We start from the raw sequence: 25,032 nt of genomic DNA, 5'->3' as shown, positions 1-25,032 counted from the left end.
ACTGAAAAGGGTATCAACCTCACCAATAATCAGGGAAATGCAAGTGAAAAAGCACAAAACACCAATGACATACCAAATACATAGGCAAAAATTTAAGACTCTGACAATATTAAATGTTACCATGGATTTGTAGCCATGGATACTCTCATATTCTGGTTGGTGGGAATGCAAATTGGTACAACTACTTTGGAAAAATGGATATGTGTACAGCATTGCTTGCAATTGTGAAAAGAGAAAATGACACAAATTTTTTTAAACACTAAATAAATTATGGTATATTCATGCACTGGAATGCCATATACAACAGTGAAAATTAATAAAACTCTTAAATACAGTTACAGTCAAATCTTACAAATATATTGTTGATAGAAGATGCAAAGAAGGCATACAACATGATTCCATTTTTATAAAGTTGTAGAACAGGCAGATAAAAATACATGCTTAGGGATTTATTTGCATACATGGTTGGTAAAACTACAAAGAAAAGCAAGGCGATAATCACAGAAGTCAAGATACTGGCTACCCCCAAGTGGGAGTACGGATGGTGTGATCAGGAAGGCAACTTCAGGGGTCTCGGTAATGCTTTATTTCCCAAGCAACATGGTGGTGACATGAATGTTTGTTTGTGTTTACGTTTGAATTTTAAAGAATATACAGGATTTAGCTAGACCAAGAGAAAAGGTTAAGAAAGAATTCTGAGAAAATGGCAAAGTCAGCAATACTGTTCTTCTACCTCTCAGAATCCCTTCATAAAAACAGACAGCACAGCTAGATGGCAAAACCAAAAACTCACGGACGACATTTAGAACAAAATGTTAATGTGACACGGTATCCCCCCAAACCCCAATATACAAGCAGGTGGGTACAAAAGATCAGCCATAAGACCTGCAAGACGTTGGTGTGTAGGTGAGAAGAAGAAGGCAGTGCCTGATGGACCTGAGAATGCAACAGCACCAAAAGAGCCAGAAAAGCATAGCAGGCCTGTCTGAGGTTCGCAATTGAGCCTGGAAGGGCTTTTGCCCTCTCCAACACTGAGTGAGTACACACAAATTCAATCACATTTCTACTTACCAACAAAGAACAACCGGAAAGCCCAAATAACAAAATGTATGAACTACGGTACATGTAACAATTGGGATGCATTATGCTTCAGTGGCATTATGCTGACCAACAGAAGTTAATGCTGTATAATTATATGACATTCTAAAAAGACAAAACTATAGTGACAAAGGACAGATCAGTGGCTGCCAGGGGTTGGGAGTGGGGGAAGAGTCTAATGACAAAAGGGTGGTGTGAGAGTTTCTTAAGATGATAGAATTGTTTGTACACTGATTGTCATGGTGGTTATGTGAATCTATACAGTTTGCTTTCACTGTATGTTAATGAAAAACACAGAAAAGAAGGAAAGAGGAAAAACAGCCTTTTCAATAAATGAGGATGAGCAACTGGATATCCATAAGCAAGAAAAAAAAACAAACCAAAACTGAACCTTGACCTAAACCTCACACCATATGTAAAAAATAAATCAAAATGGGCCACGGACTTAAATGTAAAACATAAAATTATAAGGTTTTTAGGAAAAACATAGGAGAAAATCTTCAGAATATAGCGTTAGGCAAAGAGTTCTCAGGTTTGACACCACAGGCATAATCCATAAAAGGAAGGCCTCATCAGAATTTAAAAACTTTGCTCTATAAAAGACTCACTTTTTTTGGTTTTTCAGATACGGTTATATTTATTCTTAATAGTAGGTGTACTTGACATAGGGAAGTTTGCATTAGTTGAATAAACTTGGCTCAAGAGGATAACTGCCTTTACTCTAATGGAACATTTGTAGTAAAAATTATGTGGAACCCTTCATTTAGAGAGTCCTCCAATATATTCCCCTCCCCCTCCCAGGGAAAATCCCACACACGTTTAATTTCAAATTTTCTCTTGCAAGTTGTTTTCTTTCTTGTCTGCATGGTCTTCTGTTGTTTGATTTGCCCTGTTTTTCCTTCAGTGAATTAGTCTTCATAATTAGTATGGTAACATGAGTTTGTGAAAGCTGCATTTTCCATTTGCACCTCTAATTCCAGTTCATCACCACAGGATTCACTCTGTTCTCTTCTATATTTGTAACTCTCTTCCACATTGCTGAGAATTTTGGTTCCCATTATCCACAATATTTTTGTTTGCTTAATCTACATGACTGGCTTACTATAAAAGGATATAACTCAGAAATAGCCAGATGGAAGAGAAGCATAGGGCAAGGGATGTGGGTGCACCTCTACATGTTCACCCATCCAGAAGGTATGAAAGACCCTTTTAAGAAGACTTCAGAAAGCTTGTCTTTAAGAAGACAAGCTAAAAACTGGAAGAAAATATTTGCAAACTATATACCTGACTAATGGCTAGTATCTAGAACATAAAAATAACTCTAAAACTCAATAATAAGAAAAAACACTATCAGAAAATGTACAAAACACACAGATATGTCACTGAAGTGTATATGCAAATGACAAATAAGCATATAAAACACGTTCAGCATCATTAACAACTGGAGAGTTTCAAAGTAAAACTACAATGAGATATCACTACACACTTATAAAAATAAGTAAATAAGTATTTACTGGCTAAAATAGAAAACTGTGACATCAAACAATTGCAAGGATGCAGAAAAACTGGATCATTCATACACTGCTGGTGGGAATGTAAAAGGGTACATCAACCCTGGAAAATAGGTTGGCAGTTGCTGTTGAAACTAAAAAAAGACTATGTATGACCCACTAATCTCACTCTAGGACATTTATCCCAGAGAAAGGAAGACTTACGTTCATGCAGAAACCTGTACATCAATGTTCATACCAACTTTATTAATAATATCAAAAGACTGCAAACAACCCTAATGTCCTTCAATGAGTGAATGAATGTATAACATCCATAAAACAGAATACTACTCAGCAATGAAAAAGAACAAAACAACTTGGATGGATATCAAAGGAATTATGTTGAATGAAAAAACCAATCCCCGAAGATTACATATTGTATTATTTCATTTATATAATAGATTAGTAGTTTCCAGGAATTATGAGAAAGGGGGAAGGAAAGAGGTAGGTATGGTTATAAGAGAGCAGTACAAAGGGAGGCATGTGGTAATGTAACTGCTCTGTATCTTGACTGTAACAGCGAATGCATGTGATAAAACTATATAGAACTAACTATACACAGAGAAATAAATGCTTGTAAAACTGGCAAAATATGAAAAAAGATTGGAGAGTTATATCAATGTCAATTTCCTCATTGCAATATTGCACTGCAGTTATGCAAGATGTTACCATTGGAAGAAACTGGGTGAAAGGTATACAGAATCTCTGTATTAGTTCTAACAGCTGTATATGAATCTACAATTATCTCAAAACAAAAAGTTAAATTTAAAAAAGGAAAGCATCCACTGTATTAGTAATGATTTTTTAAGTTGGCTGGTGTGTATACAGGTGCCTATTTTAGTATAATTTATACCTTTCTGCATTTCTTAAATATTTAAGAAGAGAAGTTTATAGAGAAAGAGAAAAACAACGTTCTCTCTATATATGTAAAAATAAGAAGTTTACAAGTAATCTGGAATACCTAGATGAGAGATAATGCCAAAGACATAGGCAGGGACAAATCATGATAATCTCAGGGTATATGCCCAGTAGTGGGATTGCTGGGTCATATGGTAGTTCTATTTGTAGTTTTTTAAGGAACCTCATACCTTCTCCATAGTGGCTGTATCAATTGACATTCCCACCAACAGTGCAAGAGGGTTCCCTTTTCTCCACACCCTCTCCAGCATTTATTGTGTCTAGATTTTTTGATGATGGCCATTCTGACCGGTGTGAGATGATATCTCATTGTAGTTTTGCTTTGCATTTCTCTTGTGATTAATGATGTTGAGCATTCTTTCATATGTTTGTTGGCAATCTGTACATCTTCTTTGGAGAAAAGTCTATTTAGGTCTTCTGCCCATTTTTGGATTGCATTGTTTGTTCTTTTGATATTGAGCTGCGTGAGCTGCTTGTAAATTTTGGAGACTAATTCTTTGTCAGTTGCTTCATTTGCAAATATTTTCTCCCATTCTGAGGGTTGCCTTTTCATCTTGTTTATGGTTTCCTTTGCTGTGCAAAAGCTTTTAAGTTTCATTAGGTCCCATTTGTTTATTTTTGTTTTTATTTCCATTTCTCTAGGAGGTGGGTCAAAAAGGATCTTGCTGTGATTTATGTCATAGAGTGCTCTGCCTATGTTTTCCTCTAAGAGTTTTATAGTGTCTGGACTTACATTTAGGTCTTCAATCCATTTTGAGTTTATTTTTGTGTATGGTGTGAGGGAGTGTTCTAATTTCATACTTTTACATGTAGCTGTCCAGTTTTCCCAGCACCACTTATTGAAGAGGCTGTCTTTTCTCCATTGTATATTCTTGCCTTCTTTATCAAAGATAAGGTGACCATATGTGCGTGGGTTTATCTCTGGGCTTTCTATCCTGTTCCGTTGATCTATGTTTCTGTTTTTGTGCCAGTACCATACTGTCTTGATTACTGTAGCTTTATAGTAGAGTCTGATATCAGGGTGCCTGATTCGTCCAGCTCCGTTTTTTTTTTCTCAAGATTCCTTTGGCTATTTGGCGTCTTTTGTGTTTCCATACAAATTGTGAAATTTTTTGTTCCAGTTCTGTGAAAAATGCCATTGGTAGTTTGATAGGGATTGCACTGAATCTGTAGATTGCTTTGTGTAGTAGAGTCATTTTCACAATGTTGATTCTTCCAATCCAAGAACATGGTATATCTCTCCATCTATTTGTATCATCTTTAATTTCTTTCATCAGTATCTTATAATTTTCTGCATACAGGTCTTTTGTCTCCTTAGGTAGGTTTATTCCTTCAAAGAGAGTCATGTACCACAATGTTCACTGCAGCTCTATTTACAATAGCCAGGACTTGGAAGCAACCTAAGTGTCCATCGACAGATGAATGGATAAAGAAGATGTGGCACATATATACAATGGAATATTACTCAGGCATAAAAAGAAATGAAATTGAGTTATCTGTAGTGAGATGGATGGACCTAGAGTCTGTCATACAGAGTGAAGTAAGTCAGAAAGACAAAAACAAATACCACATGCTAACATATATATGGAATCTAAAAAAAAAAAAAAAGGGTTCTGAAGAACCTAAGGGCAAGACAGGAATAAAGATGCAGATCTACTAGAGAATGGACCTGAGGACACAAGGAGGGGAAAGGGTAAGCTGGGACAAAGTGAGAGAGTGGCATGGACATATATACACTACCAAATGTGAAACTGATAGCTAGTGGGAAGCAGCTGCATAGCACAGAAAGATCAGCTCGGTGCTTTGTGATCACCTGGAGGGGTGGGATAGGGAGGGTAGGAGGGAGGGAGACGCAAGAGGGAAGAGATATGGGGATATAAGTATATGTATAACTGATTCACTTTGTTATACAGCAGAAACTAACATACCATTGTAAAACAATTATACTCCAATAAGGTTGCTAAAAAAAAAAAGAAAGGGGATGTGATTGAGCTAATTAAAGAAACACATATCATTGAAAAAAATCATGATAATCTTTTTGTTGTTGTTTTGTTTTGTTTTGTGGTACGCGGGCCTCTCACTGTTGTGGCCTCTCCCGTTGCGGTCACAGGCTCCGGACGTGCAGGCTCAGCGGCCATGGCTCACGGGCCCAGCCACTCTGCAGCATGTGGGACCCTCCCGGACCGGGGCATGAACCCGTGTCCCCTGCATCGGGAGGCGGACTCTCAACCACTGCGCCACCAGGGAAGCCCATGATAATCTTATTTGTTAACTTAAGGAATTTGAACCTTACACTGAAAGCTTTGGGGTAACTAGTTAAAGACTTAAAGCAGAGAAGTAACATGATCAGATCCATCACAGCCACGCTGGACAGCTCACTGATCCTCAGAAGGCACACATTTTCTCCACTATGTCCATTCTCTTTCTCTTGTTTAGAGTCTCTTGAGTCCCAGGTGAAATATTACCTCTTCTCTGTATCCTGTACATTCACCACACTTTCTTTTATTACACTCATTTTATATGTATGTTCATCCCACTAGACTAGGATCACTAGACTTGACTGTGTTTTACCCTTGTATCCTTAGCACAACACTTGGCCCATAGAAAGTGTTCATGGAATGTTTATTGAGACAAATCCAACTCAAGCTACATGTACACACACACACAAATGCACACACACACACACACACACATCAATTTGATGAGGTCCTGAGCGAAAGAAGGTCAGGAGTAGAAGGATATGCTCACAAAGTTCAAATGGAGCTTAAGTACTGTCTAGTCTTATTACGGATTTAAAGTCCCTCAAATATCAAAATTATCTGAAGGATAGGTACTTTAGAGAAGGCCAAAGATATAATAATCTTGTCATTCAAAATTTCCATAAATGTTACAGCCTTAAGACAAAAAAGTATAACTTGTAACTAGCTTAAGAAAAGTGAAAAGAAATAACTTTGATTCATATTGTTTTTTCTTACCAATAAAGAAGTAAGGGTTTTACAACCTCAGTCTGAATATTTTTTAAGTGTTCTTCATTCCACTGAGATCCATCTAGCAGTTTAAATTTTGATAAGATTTCTGCAGAAAGGTAGCAGTCTCCACTGCTCACTAGATAGCATTTTTTCATCTTCTCAATATGTCTGAAATAATACACAAACATACACACACATTGACACAATATTCAACTAGCCAAATATTTTCACTTCCAAAATGTTTCAGGCAATTAATGAACTATCTTAAAACCAAAAGTGAGTTACAGGGAGATATAAATATTTCTCACAGATATGGGAATGGGAAGGGTATTTTTGGTAGGCTGAACAATGGCCTTACAAAGATGTCCATATCCTAATCTCCAGAACCTAAGAATGTTACCTTACATGACAGAAGGGACTCCGAAGATGTGATTAGGATTTTGAGGAGATCATCCTGGCTTATCTAATTGGTGCTAATGTAATCTTAACAGTCCTTCTAAGATGGAGGCAGGAGGGTAATAGTCATAGAGAAAAGAAGTGAGGATAGAAGCAGCAGTCAGAGAAGAGAAAAGATGTCATGCTGCCGGCTTTGGAGATGGAGGAAGGGGGCATAAGCCCAGGAAAGTAGGTGGCCTCAGAAGCTGGAAAAGGCAAGGAAATGGATTTTCCCCTAGAGTGTTCAGAAGGAATGCAGCCCTGCATACCCATTTTAGATTTCTAACCTTTCAACTGTAAGAGAATTAATTCGTGTTGATTTAAGCCAGTTAGTTTGTGGTAATTTATTACAGCAACAATAGGAACTAATACAGTATTAATTCTGAAGAATCTATGTAGGTTGCTTGCATATCCCTTCCCTAACATGTCTTGGGAAGTGGTAGTGGCCTTCTACCCTGGGATCAATCAGTTCATGCTTCATAATCAACCATTTGGTAATCCCTGCTCTTATAACTGTGTACAACAATGACGTTATGATCATTATGATCAACAACAGTGGCATTATGATCTGAATGCCACTGAGATAACTGGAATAATCCAGTCACTAGTACCTCCTCAGTCAAACCTTCAATGGGAACTGCAGTCTACTATAGTTGATCTGCTTCAGAGTTCAGAGCAGATCAGGAAAACACAAGATAAGGACTTTCCTAAAGCAGGGTCCTCTTAAGGTTCTTAAGACTTATAGTGACCTAAAACATATGGAGCAGCTGAAGATCTGTGCCCCATCAGACTTTTAAGAGGCTCTCTAGAGGATATCCAGCATCATATCTACCAGCTATCACATTCAGATATGAATGTCGAAGTGGCATCTGACTAAAGACCATAGAATTTGTTAGCTGAGCAGACTGTTAGGAACAGCCAGTCCCTTACACTGGCATAAGGTATCTTTTACGTAAATCAATATTATTATAATAAAATAAATATTATTATTTATTCCTCTAAAAGTATAAATTACATTTAAATATTTATTTCAGGCTTTCTGCCAGTGCTTAGATGACCCAAACTAATATTTATAATTTGGTTTTAAAACTACTGAAAAATAAAAAAGTAGAAATACCTTTGATGTCTTCCAGGATCCTTAAGAACTTTTAACCTCTCAATATCCATCCAGAGCCACCAATATCTCTCCCCTAATGTACCTTTTATAAATTTCTTAAATCTTTCGAACTCCTTTCTATTGCCAATGTCATAAGTTTTGTGAGAAATACACCAATTAGCCCTGCTTTCTAGTCCAACACTCTCAGTTTTTGAAACTGCTTGTGCTAACATGTCTTCCGACTTTTCCTTTAGCGTTTCACTCAGCAAAACATTCTTGCCAGAGGTAGTCCCCAAACACTCATCAAATACCACTTCTGTTACATTTCTGAAATTTATATAATCTGGGCTTTCTCTAAGTGGTGCTCCAAGAATTTGATGGATTGCCACTCTCAAAACAAAGTTTATATAAGATCTTAAAAATTCTTCACATGTTGAGAAATGCAATGTCAGGCTTCCATCAACATCCTGTTGCTTTTCAAGGTATGTCCTCAGAAGAGCTTGAGAAGGAGTGTCTTGTAGAGATACAGGCCCATCTTCTTCAAATTCGGAAATTAACCTAGTGGTTATAGATGGGCTCTTTTTCGTCCTGGGGTGAACTCCATCATCAAAGATAAAACTCTCTGTATTAAATCATAAAAGGCTATTAGATCAGATATAAATGTAAAAGTTTTCTTTTAATTATTAACTAGATGTTATAGAGCTAGGATGGCAAATGGGTTTATCATCGGTAGTGACTGCAGGGACCAGTGTCATGAGGAGTCTAAGGCTACATTTGGGATCAGTAGAGAAAAAAACTGCCAACAGGGATTAGCCATGTCTTCCCCGGACATGAAAGGGGATATTGGTGGCAGATGAATTAAATATTTGATATCCTTAATAAAAAGGATCTTCAAAAAGACATTATACACTTTTAAAATGTAATATTCCAGGCTGAAAATGTCAACATACAAAGGCCAAATCTATTAAAGAATTAGAATGTGTACATCAGACAACTGTATGTACTTTAATATTTCATGTTCTATGGTAAAATAAAATTAGCTGCCATAGGTGATGAGATGGTAGATGAACAGACCAGAACTGGAGTCATACTAGCAATTTAAAAATTTCACTATTTTATCAGAAAGATTCAATTACTACTATACTTACAACCTATCATTAAAATTACAAAATTGCATAAGGCCCTTGTGAAGACTTACAAATACAAATGGATTGCTTTTACACTTTTTCTAAAGATATAGTCTAGCCCCTATTCTTCTGTCTTTCAGAAATCAGTGAAATATCTGATATCAGTGCTTTATTTCACATGGCAAACCTACCCCCTGCAAAGCCATGGATCAGGAAAACCCTGATCCACGTGTCCCACTCTCAGTTTTCTCAGTAATAGATTTCAAGTCTCAATGAACTGGAAATGTTTCATTACAATTTTAATTGAAAATAAATACACTAAACTTCCCCAAAATTGAGATTAGACTTTTGTAAACCTGTGAAAGGATACTGGGTATACACTCAACCCCACAGACTTGGAGGTAAAGTGCAAGCCTGGCACTTCTGCTCACTGCCTTCCTGCTATCCTTTCTCTTCCTGCTTACTAACGTCACTCTCCAATTTTCTACTTTACTATTTGGGGAAAATAGTAAGAAATCTATAAATTCAGTAATTTCCAATTAGGAAGATGATTTTCCCCTTTACCTAGATTTGGGTTCAATCCTAGCGAATCCAGACTTATCACCTCCAGAGGTTGCTTATACTTTTCAAAGGAATTATGTAAGAATTGTTAATGAATTTCTGAGTTCCCCTCTTGAATCACATTGCAAGATTTTTTTTTCCCTCTAGCAATATAGTATTTAATTACTCCCATTTCTGGAAGGTTCCCTTTATTTATGAAAAGTTTGTATCACCCACAAAAGTTCCCCACAGTAGAAATTTATCTGCTTTTCAAGGTGAGAAACAGTCTGAACTTAAAAACAGAAGGAAAACTCAAGTTCCATAAATCACTATTTACTTTGGGGAGAAGAGAAAAGTTGCACCCACTTCATTTCAAAGGCTTAATAATAAGAATTTGTAAACTGTGACAGGAAATAATGACAAGACAAATATTTATTGACTGTCCATTAGGTACGAAGCACTAAGCATTTTCTATACATTCAGTATGTATGTATCATTAGTTTAATCTTACAGATGACAAAAGCAAAGCTCCCAGAAGTGGAATAATTTGCAGAAGTCACAAACTAATAAGTATCAGAGGTGGGTTCTAAACTCATCCTCTTTTCACTATATCAGGTTGTCTCTTGAAAAACAGTAGAAAGTGGTGTTGCAGGGGAGATAATTTTTTCTCCCCATCCACTAAGTGTTGTACTGTAAGTTTAGAATAACAACAAAAGATGTAAAAAGGAGTTCTGAGGTCATTCTTGTCGTTTTCTGCTTACCAGAAACAGATGAAATAACTGGTGATCCAATTTTGTTGTGTAATACACAAGAAGGTAATGAAAAGGTTGATACTGTTTGCTGATTTTGTTTTGCTAATGCAAACCAATCTTTTGTTTGAGTATAGGAGGTCTAGGAAGAAAGGAGCACATTTGTTTAACATAAGATTAGCAGTATTCTTCCAGTCATGAATCTGGACAAGTCATTTTGATAATATTCATTTGCATAGTGCAATATGTAAAGGAAAAATTATGTCGTGAAAGAAAAGAATGTCGTACACAGAAAAACTCATTAGCTGAGAATAATGGTAAGGAAATTTCAATTCAGATTATTTTCATATTAGATGATCAAAGGAAGGAAATGAGCTCACTACCCATCAAATTCTTCACTCTTCCACCAGAAGCATGCAATCCTACTTCCTGGATTCACTACAAATTCACACCATCTAACTTTAACTTGGCAGTCACCACGGCTCATCAGTCTTGGGATGCATCTTTTGCCAGCTACTCCCATTCACAACTTTCCCAGTTATTTCATGCCCCCAATTCTGTCTGGCCTGGCTCAGTGTTTTTAACAACTCCTCCCTAATATGACAAAAACTTAACTCTCAGTAGCACTGGAAACCTCTCCATGCTCAACTTCCCCTTTACCTTAGATTCAGTTTTCCCAACTTTACTTGGATTGGATGCTTCCTGAAGGCTGATTCCTGACTCACCTGCCCCTGGATGGAGCCTTCAATGTTTCCTTTCTTTTGTGTACTCCTGAGCCAGCTGACCCAACTCTCAACCTGACAAACAGCTTCTAGAACCCCAGTCCTAAGAAACTCCATCTCAGATTTCCTGGGAAGATTCTTCTTCCTGCTTCTTAGTCATGTCCTCACCTACTCTTCTAGGATAATCCAGCTTGTTCAACAGAAGCAGAAAAGTGAGTGCCCAGCATTACTCTCATTTCTCCTTTCTCCAACCTGGTTGGCCCTTAGCCTAAGGAACACTCACAGAGGAGGCAAGGCTCAAATGGAATAGAATTGTTCCCTGACTATTATGCAGAATTAGCAGGGTAAGTCAGGCCATACAATAAGACCAAAAGCAAGAGAAAGAAATATCAGGTGTCATCAGGGTACTCACTGCCCGTCTTAGAAGTAAGGTTTCCTTGGTAGATAAAAGCTTTGAATCTAATTGCCTTTTGTCCTCTTTTCCTTCCTCTAAAACCAAGTCATTTATTACTGATTACATGTTCATTCAACATATTTATTGAATGACTACTCTATTACAAGTAGTATCCTAAGCACTGAGAGGAGACCAAAATAATTAAGGAACTTTCAAGGAATAGAGAGAGACCAACATACAAGAGTCCTTGCTATTTCAACTGCACAAAAAAGATGAGAGAGTAGAAGACAGGGGAGAAAGAAGTAGTTAGCCAGACATAAAAGCAGTTAACTATTCTACTTTGTACTCTTAAAAGATGGGTCAATTGTTTGTGTTTAGATGGTATAACTGAAGACTCAAAGAAATATTACCAATTATCATATGGATTAATCCCTATCTATAGTCATGGTTTAGTGATTTAAGGTCTCAAAGAAAACTGAGTCCTCAAAGTTTAAAGGCTATTAAAAAAATATATAGTTCAAATATTACTCAAGTTGACAGAAATGAGCTTTTTCCATCACAGAAACTAGTAAAAGTAAACTAGCTTGGATTTTTATTCTCTTATATTTGATTAAATTTACCTGTAAGGAATCAGAACTTATTCCCCTAGATTGATTCTTTCCTTTGTATGTTTATTGACCCCTACTATCAGTATATTTTTTGACATCCGTAACATTATTATAACATATGGGTTAAGATAAAAAATAAATACCTAAAAATAAATATAAGAGAAAAGAAAAATGTGCTTTCAGTACATCCCTGAGCATTATTCAGAGGAAATAATGGGACTGGCATAATTTTTTAACATTTTTGCCAAATATTGTTGGTAGAACTGTCAAACTACAAAATTAAATAGGAGCTTACACATGAAAAAAATGTTCAAATAAGATAGGAGAAGGATATCCATTCCAACAGAGATGGCAAATAGTTTTCCTCTTGTATGACATCTTTGATCACTTGGAAGTGCCTGCCTAGAATGCTGTGTTGAAAAAGAATTTGGAGCCAAGTCCTAGCTCAGCAGGAAAATTGCCATAATTGATTAGCAATCTCTGTCATGAATGCAAACTAGGAGAATAGCAACACATGGGTAACATATTTGCAATTCCTGGTTTTGTAAAGAACTGTGTATTAGAAATGTCTTCCCAGAGAGAAGATCTGATAATTAGAGGCTAAAGAGAAGCAGAATACGTGACCCCAAAATATGCCATGGCATTGTGGATTATTGTGAGCTGAAGGAGATCACGACCCAACAGCCTCAAGAAAAACACTTACCTCTCCTTTAACCACCTAAAAGAATTTACATAGGGGGCCTGGCTCAGAGACAGCCAGCACCAGAGATAACTTTTATCTGAATGACCGACCAATCTATATGGCAGGTAAACATCTAATTACCAAACATCTGGTCTTCTTATAGTCCTGTTAATTACCCTCCTCCACTTTGAAGCCCCAGGCCCCTACCCCATTCCTTAGCTCAGGATGGCATATATGTCTCAACTGCCCAACTTGCTCTTCAATCTTATATTCTTATAGGGTTCCCATACATACTAAATTACATTTGTTTTTTCCGGTTACCCTGTCTTATGTCATTTTTTTGTTTGTTTTTAATAGATCAGCCAAAGAACCTAGAAGGGTAGAAGGAAAATTGTTCCGCCCTGGCAGAGGCAAAGATCAAACAACAGTATTCACTAAACTGTGATTCCCCAAAAGGACATTTGATTCTAGGTTAGATCTCTTCAAACGTACCCATACCACCCAACATTCTCCAAGTGTGAAGGGCAAATTTATCTGGTAACAGCTAAACAGTTATGCATTTTATTACTGAAGAATAATCTTGACAATAGGGAAGAGAAGGCCCAATTTATTGTTGTTTTGTACAAAAATTACTAATTCCAAATAATAAAAAATTTGGAATGAACAATGAAACCCTTGCTTCCCAGGTGACATTGGGGATGTTCTTCAATTGTGCATTTTTCCTTTGTACACATGAGGATAATAATTCTAATTACATTTCAGGTGAAAGAGTGTAGGGCAAATAAGTCAGCATAAACCTAAAAGAATATTTGCTAAATCTACTTCAGAAGTATTTGAAATCATTTTCCTATTCAAGTGGTACAAATGAAATTCATATCCCTAAAATGAGAAGTTTCACTGAAGTGCCAAGACACAAAGAAGCACTCACACTTTTACCTTGCCAACAGAAATGTAGAACTTTTTCATACTTATAACATCATCTTCTTCAACAGGAGGAGGTGGTGGACTGGTTGGTTTCTTCAGGACCCCGGGAGAAAATTCTGCACCTAACGTGATATTCATGCCTGATTCACTCCATCTTACTTGTGAAACCAATTTGGCTAACCTGCATTTCAGAAATCATACAAACTAGAAATAACTTTCAAATATGGTAGAATTCAGAAAAAAAAAAAACTAAAATTTTGTTTTATGTATTCAAATCAATCTCCCGTCCTAACTCTGCAGGAGGATTCTCTTAGGAGCTGCTAAAATTAATGGCTTATTCATAGAATTACTAATTATTCTATTTTAATTTATTTTTATTTAAAAAAACAGTTGTTCTAAGCAAAAGTCAAATTTTAGTAAAACTTCAGAATGTTTAGGTACTTGAACTATAGAAGTCAGGGAGCATAAAAGAAAAACATGGCCCTGCACTACAACATTCTTTTTTATGACACTCATATTCATTTTTTAACACCCTGGACATAAATACCTTTACAGAAGTAGAAAAAAATTTTTAATATAATGATCAAAGAAGCAGAATTGAAATACATTAGGTACTGTTTCTACAAAATCTCTTTGCAAAAGTTAAGTGATTTTTACCAATGCTCTATCTTGTACTATATAGCAAGTGGAATATAAACTCAAATGAGTTTAAAGGTATACAATTTTATTAAGAAAGTACAGAAAAATTATTTTTGGTGAACAAAAATCATTTAAAAATATGTATATTGATGGGATTACAATACCTGTATTCAAAGTAGCAATCACTTTCCAGAAATGCTGGAAGTCTTTCTTTTTTGACCCAGTGAATACCTCGTTCACGATTGAGACACTATTAGAGGACAAGTGAAAAAGAAAAAGTGTGTCAAAGAAATTCACCATTCAGGACAATGATGGCCTAATCACTAGAGCAATATTACCTCTAGCTCTTACAGGGAGCCCTGCCTGTACCTTCTATTTGGATGGGAGAGAGTAAGAACCCTGAGTCACAGGTACTTCTTCAATTCTCTCAACAACCCTGTATCAACTATTATCTATGTTTTACGGATTAACAAGCTGAATCAAGAAAACTTAAGTAACTTACTGAAAGAGAAAGAGTGACAAAAAATTCAGTCTCAGTATTTTCACACTCATAAAATGGGTGAAAAATAATCACAAACAGAAAAAGAACTAACCAGAAAACTTGGTAAGACTGCTAGAGTGACTGCAAGCCCTTTGTCCTTCCAATTTTAGGAAATTTTGTTAAATATTTAACATCACCAGGCATTATCATTGAGGATACCAAGGTTAACAAGAAAGAGAAGGCCCTTCCTTTAAGGAGTTTGCAGATAATTCGATAAGCAATAATAACAGAGTGCTATAAGCACCAGAAGTTCAGGATTCTGTGGGAGGCCACATGGGCATGAAAACCAGCAAAGGTTTCCCACAGAACATGACTGGGGGGGGTGGGGGACAGAGTCAAGATGGAGGAATAGGAGGATGTGCAGTTCGCCTCTCCCCACAAGTACATCAAGAATACATCTACATCTACGAATGGAACAATTCTCACAGAGCACCTGCTGAACACTAGCAGAGGACCTTGGACACCTGAAAGGACAAGAAAAATCCCCACGCAACCGGGTAGGACTTAAGAAAGAAAAAAAGAAGAGGAAACAGGACGGGACCTGCACCCTTGCAGGGGAGCTGAAGGAGAGGAGAGGTTCCCGCACTCAGGGAAGCCCCCTCACCGGTGGGGAGACCAGCTGGGACAGAGAGGGAGCTTCAGGGGCTCGCAGGAGAGGGCAGCAACCAGTCTGTGGCAGACAGGACAGAGTAAGACCTACACAGATGGTCCAGATGGTCCATGCCGCAGCCCTGAGCTCCCGAGACCGAGTCCTGTGTCTGCTGGTGCGGAGCAGGGCTGCATGATGGAACATGGGGTCTGGAGAGTGGACTCAGGGAGGGGACAGCTGTTGGCTGTGAAGGGACAGCCTGAAGGGACGGGAGTAAAGAGCTCCACGATTGGGAACGTTCATGGAAGAAGCCCAGGCTGCCACAGAAGCAGAGTGCCATTGTTGAGTGGCACGCAAGGGGTGAGGCCACCATTGCAGCCCCCTTCCCCATGCACTGGCCCCTGCCTCCGGGGGCATTAGGATGGTCACCTGCCTGAGCAGGCTCGCGTGCCCCACCTGTTGCCGCCTCCACCCCCGCCCACCTGGGTAGGTGCATGTGCTCTGGGACAGCCTGAAGAACAGATGCTAGCAGGAGGAACACATACAGAGGTGGGGCTGAAACCACAGCTGAGCCCCAGGGGCAATGCAACTAAGGAAGAAGAGCTGAAATCTCTCCTTGAGGCTGCAGGAACCATGGATTTACAGCCCCGCTGTCAGCACTGTAAACTCAGCAACCGAGGAACGTCCAAATGGACGAGCGCTCCCGTAGCTGAGACGGGCCTAGCTTTAGCAGCTGTGGGCTTTGTGGGCACGTACACACGGAGACTGGACCAGGCCAGAATCTGAGCTGCCTCCACAGCTACCACAGTGGGTCCAGGTACACGACTACTGCAGTACTGGGATATGACTTCGGTGGATCTGCCCTGGTGGCCTGGTGAAAACAACGCCTGAGAGATGCCAGGGCCAACTGCCGGCATACCCACAGGTAAGGGGGCGCTGAGAGCAGTTCCAACAACCGTGTAATCTGTGAGCCAACACAATGGGCGAAAAGTGACACAACAGAGTTCACTCACAGGTGAACAGTTCCAGAGGAGGGAAAAACTCAGTGGCTTCTCTCCCAGTGGGAGAGCTCCAACCTCGCCTACTGCGTACCACAATTAGAAACACAGCTCAGAAACAGATCTGAGGGCCGCAGACACTGCCCCTGACAGGGAATTAACAACCACAGAGCAAAGAGGAGGCTCCGCTCAATATCCAGTGCAGGCTTAGGTCACCACAACGTCAGTCACACCTCCTATCAAGGGGATAACGGCCAGCATACACTGAGGAAAGAGGGGGCAGACATTCATACTAAAAACAGCCCTTGCACCAAAAAATATTAAACACAGAGACTACATAGGGACATTCCCACATAAAAATAGCCCTTCAAGACAGTCTCAGAGTCAGGCATTAGGAGGAAGAACCCCAGAGTGCAGGAGCTCCACAGGGCTGGAAGAAACAGACACTCTACTCTTGGAGGGTGCACACAAGACCTCATGTGTGCTGGGACAGAGCACAAAGCAATACCTCCATAGGAATCACAGCTAGACCTAACTAGGGTCTGAGAGGGTTTCCTGGGGAGGTGGGGGTTGGCTGCAACTCACTGTCAGGGCAGGGACACTGGTGGCAGAGGTGGGGCTTTGTGGGCACCAGAGAATACTGGACCCCAGAGAATACTGATCAGTGTGAGCTCTCCTGGGGGTCCCCACTTTGCACTAAGACCTGGCCACACCCAACAGCCTACAGGCTGCAGAGCTGGAATGCTTCAGACCAAACAACCAGCAGGACAGGAACACAGCCCCACCCATCAGCAGACAGGCTGCCTAAAGTCATACTGAGCTCATAGCTACTTCAAAATACACCTCTTGTCACAACCCTGCCCATCAGACGGACAAGGCCCAGCTCCACTCACCAAAGGGCAAGCACCAGTCCCTCCCACCAGGAAGCCTGCATAGCCTCTGGAGCAACCTCACCCACCAGGGGGCAGACACCAGAAGCAATAAGAACTATGGTCCTGCAACCTGTGGAAAGGAGACCACAAACACAGAAAGTTCAACAAAATGAGATGACAGAGGAATATGTTGCAAAAAAAGGAACAAGATAAAACCACACAAGAACAACTAAATGAAGAGGAGATAGGCAATCTACCCGAAAAAGAATTCACAGTAATGATAGTAAAGATGATCCAAGATCTCAGAAAAAGAATGGAAGCACAGATCAACAAGACACAAGAAAAGTTTAACAAGAAGTTAGAAGATATAAAGAACAAACAAACAGATGAACAATACAATAACTAAAATGACAAAGCACACTAGAAGGGATCAGTAGCAGAGTAACTGAGGCAAAGGAACGAATAAGTGAGCACAAAGGAACACAGAGTGGTGGAAATCACTGCCACAGAACAGAATAAAGAAAAAAGAATGAAAAGAAATGAGGACAGTCTCAGAGACATCTGGGACAACATTAAACACACCAACATTCATTTTATCGGGTCCCAGAAGGAGAAGAGAAAGAAAAAGGACCTGAGGAAATTTTTGAAGATATTATAGCCAAAAATTTCCCTAACATGAGAAAGGGAACACTCAAGTCCAGAAACTGCAGAGTCCCATACAGGATGAACCCAAGGAGGAAAATGCTGAGACACATATTAATGAAACTGACAAAAATTAAAGACAAAGAAAAAATATTAAGAGCAACAAGGAAAAAGCAACAAATAACATACAAGGGGATCTCCATGAGGTTATCAGCTGATTTTTAAGCCAGAAACTCTGCAGGCCAGAAGGGAGTGGCACAATATATTTCAAGGGATGAAAGGGAAAAACCAACAACAAAGCATACTCTACCCAGCAAGGTTCTCTTTCAGATTCAACAGAAAAAACAAAAACTTTAGGGACAAGCAAAAGCTAAGAGAATTCAGCACCACCAAACAAGCTTTACAACAAATGCTAAAGGAACTTCTCTAGGTGGGAAAGAGACCAGCAACTTAAAACAACCTTGTACCTATATAGACTGCTGTATCAAAACCTCATGGGAACAGCAAACCCCAAAACTGCAATAGATACACAAACAAAAAAGAAAAGGCAACCCAAACACAATACCAAAGATAGTCATCAAATTACAAGAGAAGAGAATGAAAGAGGAAGGGAAGAAAAAAGACCTACAGAAACAAATCCAAAACAATTAAGAAAATGTCAATAGGAACATACATATCAATAATTACCTTAAATGTAAAAGGATCAAATGCTCCAAACAAAAGATACAGACTGGCTGAACGGATACAAAAACATGACCCATATATATGCTGTCTACAAGAAACCCATTTCAGATCTAGGGACACAAACAGACTGAAAGTGAGGGGATGGAAAAAGGTATTCTATGCAAATGGAAACTGAACATTATGGGATTAGAAATCAATTACAGGAAAAAAAAACGTAAAAAACACAAACACATAGAGACTAAATAATATGTTACTAAACAACCAATGGATCATCAAAGAAATAAAAAATACCTACAGACAAATGACAATGAAAACAAAACGATCCAAAACCTATGGGATGCAGCAAAAGCAGTTCTAAGAGGGCAGTGTATAGCTATACAAGCCTACCTCAAGAAACAAGAAAAACTTCAAAAAAAAAGAAAAAAAAGCCTAACCTTACACCTAAAGCAACTAGAGAAAGAGAACAAATAAAACCCCAAGTTAGTGGAAGGAAAGATATCATATAGATCACAGCAGAAATAAATGAAATAGAGACAAAGAAAATAGATAAGATCAATGAAACTACAAGCTGGTTCTTTGAAAAGATCAACAAATTGATAAACCTTTAGCCAAACTCATCAAAAAAAAAAGGAATATGGCTCAAATCAATAAAATTAGAAATGAACAAGGAGAAGTTATAACTGACATCACAGAAATACAAAGGATCATAAGAATCTACTACAAGCAACTATATGCCAATAAAATGGACAGCCTAGAAGAAATGGACAAATTCTTAGAAAGGTACAACCCTCCAAGACTGAACCAGGAGGAAATAGAAAATATGAACAGACCAATCGCAAGTACTGAAATTGAAACTGTACTTTAAAAACTTCCAACACACAGAGGTCCAGGACTAGATGTCTTAACAGGGGAATTCTATCAAACATTTAGAGAAGAGTTAACACCTATCCTTCTGAAACTCTTCCAAAAAATTGCAGATGAGGAAACACTCCCAAGGTCTTCTATGAGGGCACCATCACCCTGATACCAAAACCAGACAAAGATACAACAATAAGAGAAGATTACAGGCCAATGTCACTGATGAACATTGACACAAAAATCCTCAACAAAATACTAGCAAACAGAATCCAACAACACATTAAAAGGATCATACACCATGATCAAGTGGAATTTATCCCAGGGATTCAAGGATTCTTCAATATACACAAATCAATCAATGTGATATACCACATTAACAAACTGAAGAATAAAAACCATACAATCTCAATAGATTCAGGAAAAGCTTTTGACAAAATTTAACACCCAATTATGACAAAAACTCTCCAGAAAATGGGCATAGAGAGAACCTACCTCAACATAATAAGGGCCATATACAACAAACCCACAGCAAACATCATTCTCAATGGTGAAAAACTGAAAGCATCTCCTCTAAGATCAGGAACAAGACAAGGATGTCCACTCTCACCACTTTTACTCAACATAGTTTTGGAAGTCCTGGCCATGGCAATCAGAGAAGAAAAAGAAATCAAAGGAATCCAAATTTGAAAAGAAGTAAAACCGTCACTGTTTGCAGATGACATGATGCCATACATAGAAAATCCTAAAGATGCTACCAGAAAACAACTAGAGCTCATCAATGAATTTGGTAAAGTTTCAGGATACAAAATTAATGCGCAGAAATCTCTTGCATTCCTGTACACTAACAACGAAAGATCAGAAAGAGAAATTAAGCAAACAATCCCATTCACCAGTGCAACAAAAAGAATAAAATACCTAGGAATAAACCTACCTAAGGAGGTAAAAGACTCAGAAGACTATAAGACACTGATGAAAGAAATCAAAGATGACACAAACAGATGGAGAGATATACCATTTTCCTGGATTGGAAGAATCAATATTATCAAAATGACTATACTACCCAAAGCAATCTACAGATTCAATGCAATCCCTATCAAACTATCAATGGCATTTTTCACAGAACTAGGACAAAAATTTTTTAAATTTGTATGGAAACACGGAAGACCCTAAGGAGCCAAAGCAATCTTGAGAAAGAAAAATGGAGCTGGAGAAATCAAGCTCCCTGACTTCAGAGTATACTATAAAGTTACAGTAATCAAAACAGTATGGTACTGGCACAAAAACTGAAATACAGATCAATGGAACAGGATAGAAAGTTCAGAGATAAACCCACACACCTATGGCCAACTAATCTATGACAAAGGAGGCAAGAATACACAAGGGAGAAAAGACAGTTCTTCAATAAGTGGTGCTGGGAAAACTGGACAGCCACATGTAAAAGGATGAAATTAGAACACTCCCTAACACCATACACAAAAATAAACTCAAAATGGATTAAAGACCTAAATGTAAGGCCGATACTATAAAACTCTTAGAGGAAAACATAGAACATCCTCTGACATAAACTGCAGAAATATCTTTTTGGATCCACCTCCTAGAGTAATGAAAATAAAAACAAAAATTAAAAAATGGACGTAATTAAACTTAAAAGTGTTTGCACAGCAAAGAAAACTATAAATGAGACAAAAAGACAACCAACAGAGTGGGAGAAAATATTTGCAAACCTAAGTGACCAACACGGCATTAACCTCCAAAATATACAAACAGCTCATGCAGCTCAATAACAAAAAACAAACATCCCAGTCAAAAAATGGGGAGGACATCTAAATAGAAATTTCTCCAAAGAAGATATACAGATGGCCAAAAAGGCACATGAAAAGATGTTGAACATCACTAATTATCAGAGAAATGCAAATCAAAACTACAGTGAGGTATCACCTCACACTGGTCAGAATAGCCATCAACAAAACCTACAAACAGTAAATGCTGGGGAGGGTGTGGAGAAAAGGGAACCCTTCTACACTGTTGGTGGGAATGCAAACTGGTACAGCCACTACGGAGAACAGTATGGAGTTTCCTTAACAAACTAAAAACAGAGCTACCATTCCATCCAGCGATCCCACTCCTGGGCATAAACCCTGAGAAGACCATAATTCAAAAAGATACATGCATCCCAACGTTCACTGCAGCATTATTTACAATATCCAGGACTGGAAGCAACCTAAATGTTCATTGACTGAAGAAGAGATAAAGAAGATGTGGTACATGTATGCAATGGAATATTACTCAGCCATTAAAAAAGAATGAAACAATGCTATTTGCAGCCACATGTATGGACCTAGAGACTGTCATATGACAGTCAGACAGAGAAGGACAAATATCATATGATATCACTTATATGTGGAATCTAAAAAAATGGTACAAATGAACTTATTTACAAAACAGAAATAGAGTCATAGATGTAGAAACAGTCTTACGGTTATGGAGGGAAGGGGGAAAGGATAAACTGAGAGATTGGGATTGACATATACACACTACTATTATATATAAAATAGATAACTAATAAGGACCTACTGTATATCACAGAGAACTCTACTCAATACTCTGTAATGACCTATATGGGAAAAGAATTTGAAAAAGAATACTTGTGTATGTATAACTGAATCACTTTGCTGTATATCTGAAACTAACACAACGTCGTTAATCAACTGTAATCCAATAAAAATTTTTAAAAATTATAATTGACTGGAGGCATGATTAGCTAGGTTGAAGAGGGAAGGAGGAAAGAAATAAAGATAAGTTTAGCTTAATAGATCACAGGGTAAGATTTGAGAGATGGAGGGAGGAAGGCTGGAGAAGTAGGCAGGGCCCTGATTATGAGTAGTCTTTTAAATAACATTATGGAGTTTAGATTTTATCTTGAGGTTGTGAGGGTCACATGAATTTACAGAAGAGTTACTAAGTTGCTATTCATCCTAAGACATTTATACACTATTGTTTCTATTTTGTCTTATATTCACTTTTTCCAGAATTCTAATCAATGCCAGTACCTTGGACAGTAAACAGATGCTAATAATAAGTAAAACAACCAATAAAGTACACATTTCAGTGAGGCAAATGTGTCTGCACTATGTGGCTTCCACTGACTGTCTGCTAAAGCAAAAATTTTGCTCTGATATTAACATCAGAGTCAACGCAGACCACTGCTATCTCCTTTGAGGAAATCGCAGGCTCACACAGCAGTGCTGCCACCATCTGAGAAGCTAATGTTCTTGGGGGTGCACCTGTGCTCAGCAATGCTGACATGTGGCACCAAGTCATTAGGCTCCCCAGGACTGGAAAACTGAGCAAACAATGGTTTCCTCCCGTTTAGCCAAAAACAGCCACTTGCCTTCACCAAAGACTATCTTCTGGGTACTGAAAGAATAGAAGAAACTTTGGAAACAGCCAGCACCTTAACAGTAGCATCTTGTTGACTGCTTATCAGTGAGATCTGAAGGACATTTGGATCTTGAGTAAGAAGGATTCCACATATGCTACACACTGACAACCAACCACACAGGAGTCTTGAATTCTCATGAGCGATGTATTCAATGTATCACAAAAAGACACCAGGCCGCACATAAAAATCGACATAAACACTTGAGGAATTCTACAAGGCCGTGGAACTACTCAGTTCATACAAAATCAGTTTGCCTAATATTTACCTAATGAACAGTTCACCTGTAACTCTTTCCTTTTTGTATGTTTTGCATCTATTTGACCTAAAAATTAAGTGAAAAGTATAAAAAAATAAAATCAAAATTGAAGAAAAGTCTTTAGTCAAACTGCTAAAAAATCCTTTCAAGGTGTTTTCAAGTAACTAAAATATAAAGACCAAAAAGATACAAAACAACCTTGCCAACCATAGAAGGATAAATTAATAAACACTATAAGAAACACAAAAATAAAATTTACCTAAAATAAAATTATTTAATCCTTAAAACTAAAAAAAACGTTAAGAAAGAAAAACAGATAACCAAAAGGTTAGGGGAAACTGGCTGTCGGTAGGTAAAACACTCTAGAACTACTTCCAATTAGCCATACACAAGCTCTTTAAACTGTCACCAGGATTAGATTAATAAAAATTATATTTATATGTATGAGCAACTAAATAAAGCATGGCTACCTGCCAATGGACTAGATTTTCTGTCTAGTCATTTACTGAAGTATAAATTACATAGAGTAAAATCCATCCTTTTTAGTACACAGTGCTACAAGTTTTGACAATTACATACAGTCATGTAACCATGACTACAATCAAGATGTAGAATAGTTCCAACAGCTCCAAACTTCCTCATGACACTTTGCAGTCAATGACTCCCTCTAACCCCAGGCCCTGGCAACCACTGACAGGTTCTCTATATAGTTTTGCCTTTCCCAGAATGTCATATAAATGGAATCAATATAGTATGTAGCCTTTGACTCTGGCTTCTTTCATTTAGCATAATGCATGTGAGACTGATCTATGTTCTTCCATGGATCACTAGTCCATTCCTCTTCATTGCTGAGTAGTACTCCACTGTACTGATGAACCACATTTTATTTATCCATTCCCAGTAAGGAAATTCGGGTTGTTTCTAGCTTTTGGTGATTATAATAAAACAACTGGAGACATTCACATATAGGTGTTTTCTTTTTTTTTTTTTTTTTTGCCTGCATTGGGTCTTTGTTGCGGTGAGTGGGGGCTACTCTTCATCACGGTGTGTGGACTTCTCACTGCAGTGGCTTCTCTTGTTGCGGAGCACGGGCTCTAGGCGCCCAGGCTTCAGTAGTTGTGGCACATGGGCTCAGTAGTTGTGGCTCGCAGGCTCTAGAGCTCAGGTTCCGTAGTTGTGGCACACGGGCTTAGTTGCTCCGCGGCATGTGGGATCTTCCCGGACCAGGGCTCGAACCTGTGTCCCCTGCACTGGCAGGCGGATTCTTAACCACTGTGCCACCAGGGGAGTCCCTCACGTACAGGTTTTTATGTGAACATAACTGTCTATTTCTCTTGGGTTAATATATAGGAATAAGATAGATAGGTAGTATGGCATGTGTTTAACTTAGGAAGAACTGCCAAACTGTTTTCCCAAATGTAATTTGCATCAACAATGTAAGAGCTCTAGATGCTCTGCATCCTGGCTAGCATTTTGTATTGTCAATATTTATTTGTTGTTTATTTTGTACATCATAATAGGTGAGTAGAAACAGTTCATTGTGATGTATGTGCGAACACTTTTTTTTAATAACAGCTTTGAGATATAGCTTATGTTTCACACAACTCATCCATTTAAAGTATAAGCCAATGATTTTAGTATATTCAGAAACCATCACCACAAATTTAGAACATTTTCATCACCCTCTCCAAAAAACCCA

At 38.3% G+C, this 25,032-nt stretch overlaps 1 protein-coding gene across 1 annotated transcript in view; it reads right to left on the bottom strand.

Moving 5' to 3' along the window:
- Positions 1 to 25,032, bottom strand: part of RGS22 (regulator of G protein signaling 22) — a 175,203-nt gene that overhangs the window by 106,548 nt on the left and 43,623 nt on the right. The window contains exons 5-9 of the mRNA XM_024756574.1: positions 14,616 to 14,701; positions 13,825 to 13,993; positions 10,495 to 10,624; positions 8,088 to 8,688; positions 6,542 to 6,703 (exon numbers count right to left, since the gene is read on the bottom strand). Coding sequence (XP_024612342.1) covers positions 6,542 to 6,703; positions 8,088 to 8,688; positions 10,495 to 10,624; positions 13,825 to 13,993; positions 14,616 to 14,701 — 1,148 coding nt within the window. The remainder of the gene's footprint in view (positions 1 to 6,541; positions 6,704 to 8,087; positions 8,689 to 10,494; positions 10,625 to 13,824; positions 13,994 to 14,615; positions 14,702 to 25,032) is intronic.

Source organism: Neophocaena asiaeorientalis, unplaced genomic scaffold (genome assembly GCF_003031525.2).
Source record: "Neophocaena asiaeorientalis asiaeorientalis breed wild unplaced genomic scaffold, Neophocaena_asiaeorientalis_V1.1 scaffold29, whole genome shotgun sequence".
NCBI classification, from domain to species: Eukaryota; Metazoa; Chordata; class Mammalia; order Artiodactyla; family Phocoenidae; genus Neophocaena; species Neophocaena asiaeorientalis.
This window is presented reverse-complemented; position numbering and strand designations above follow the sequence as displayed.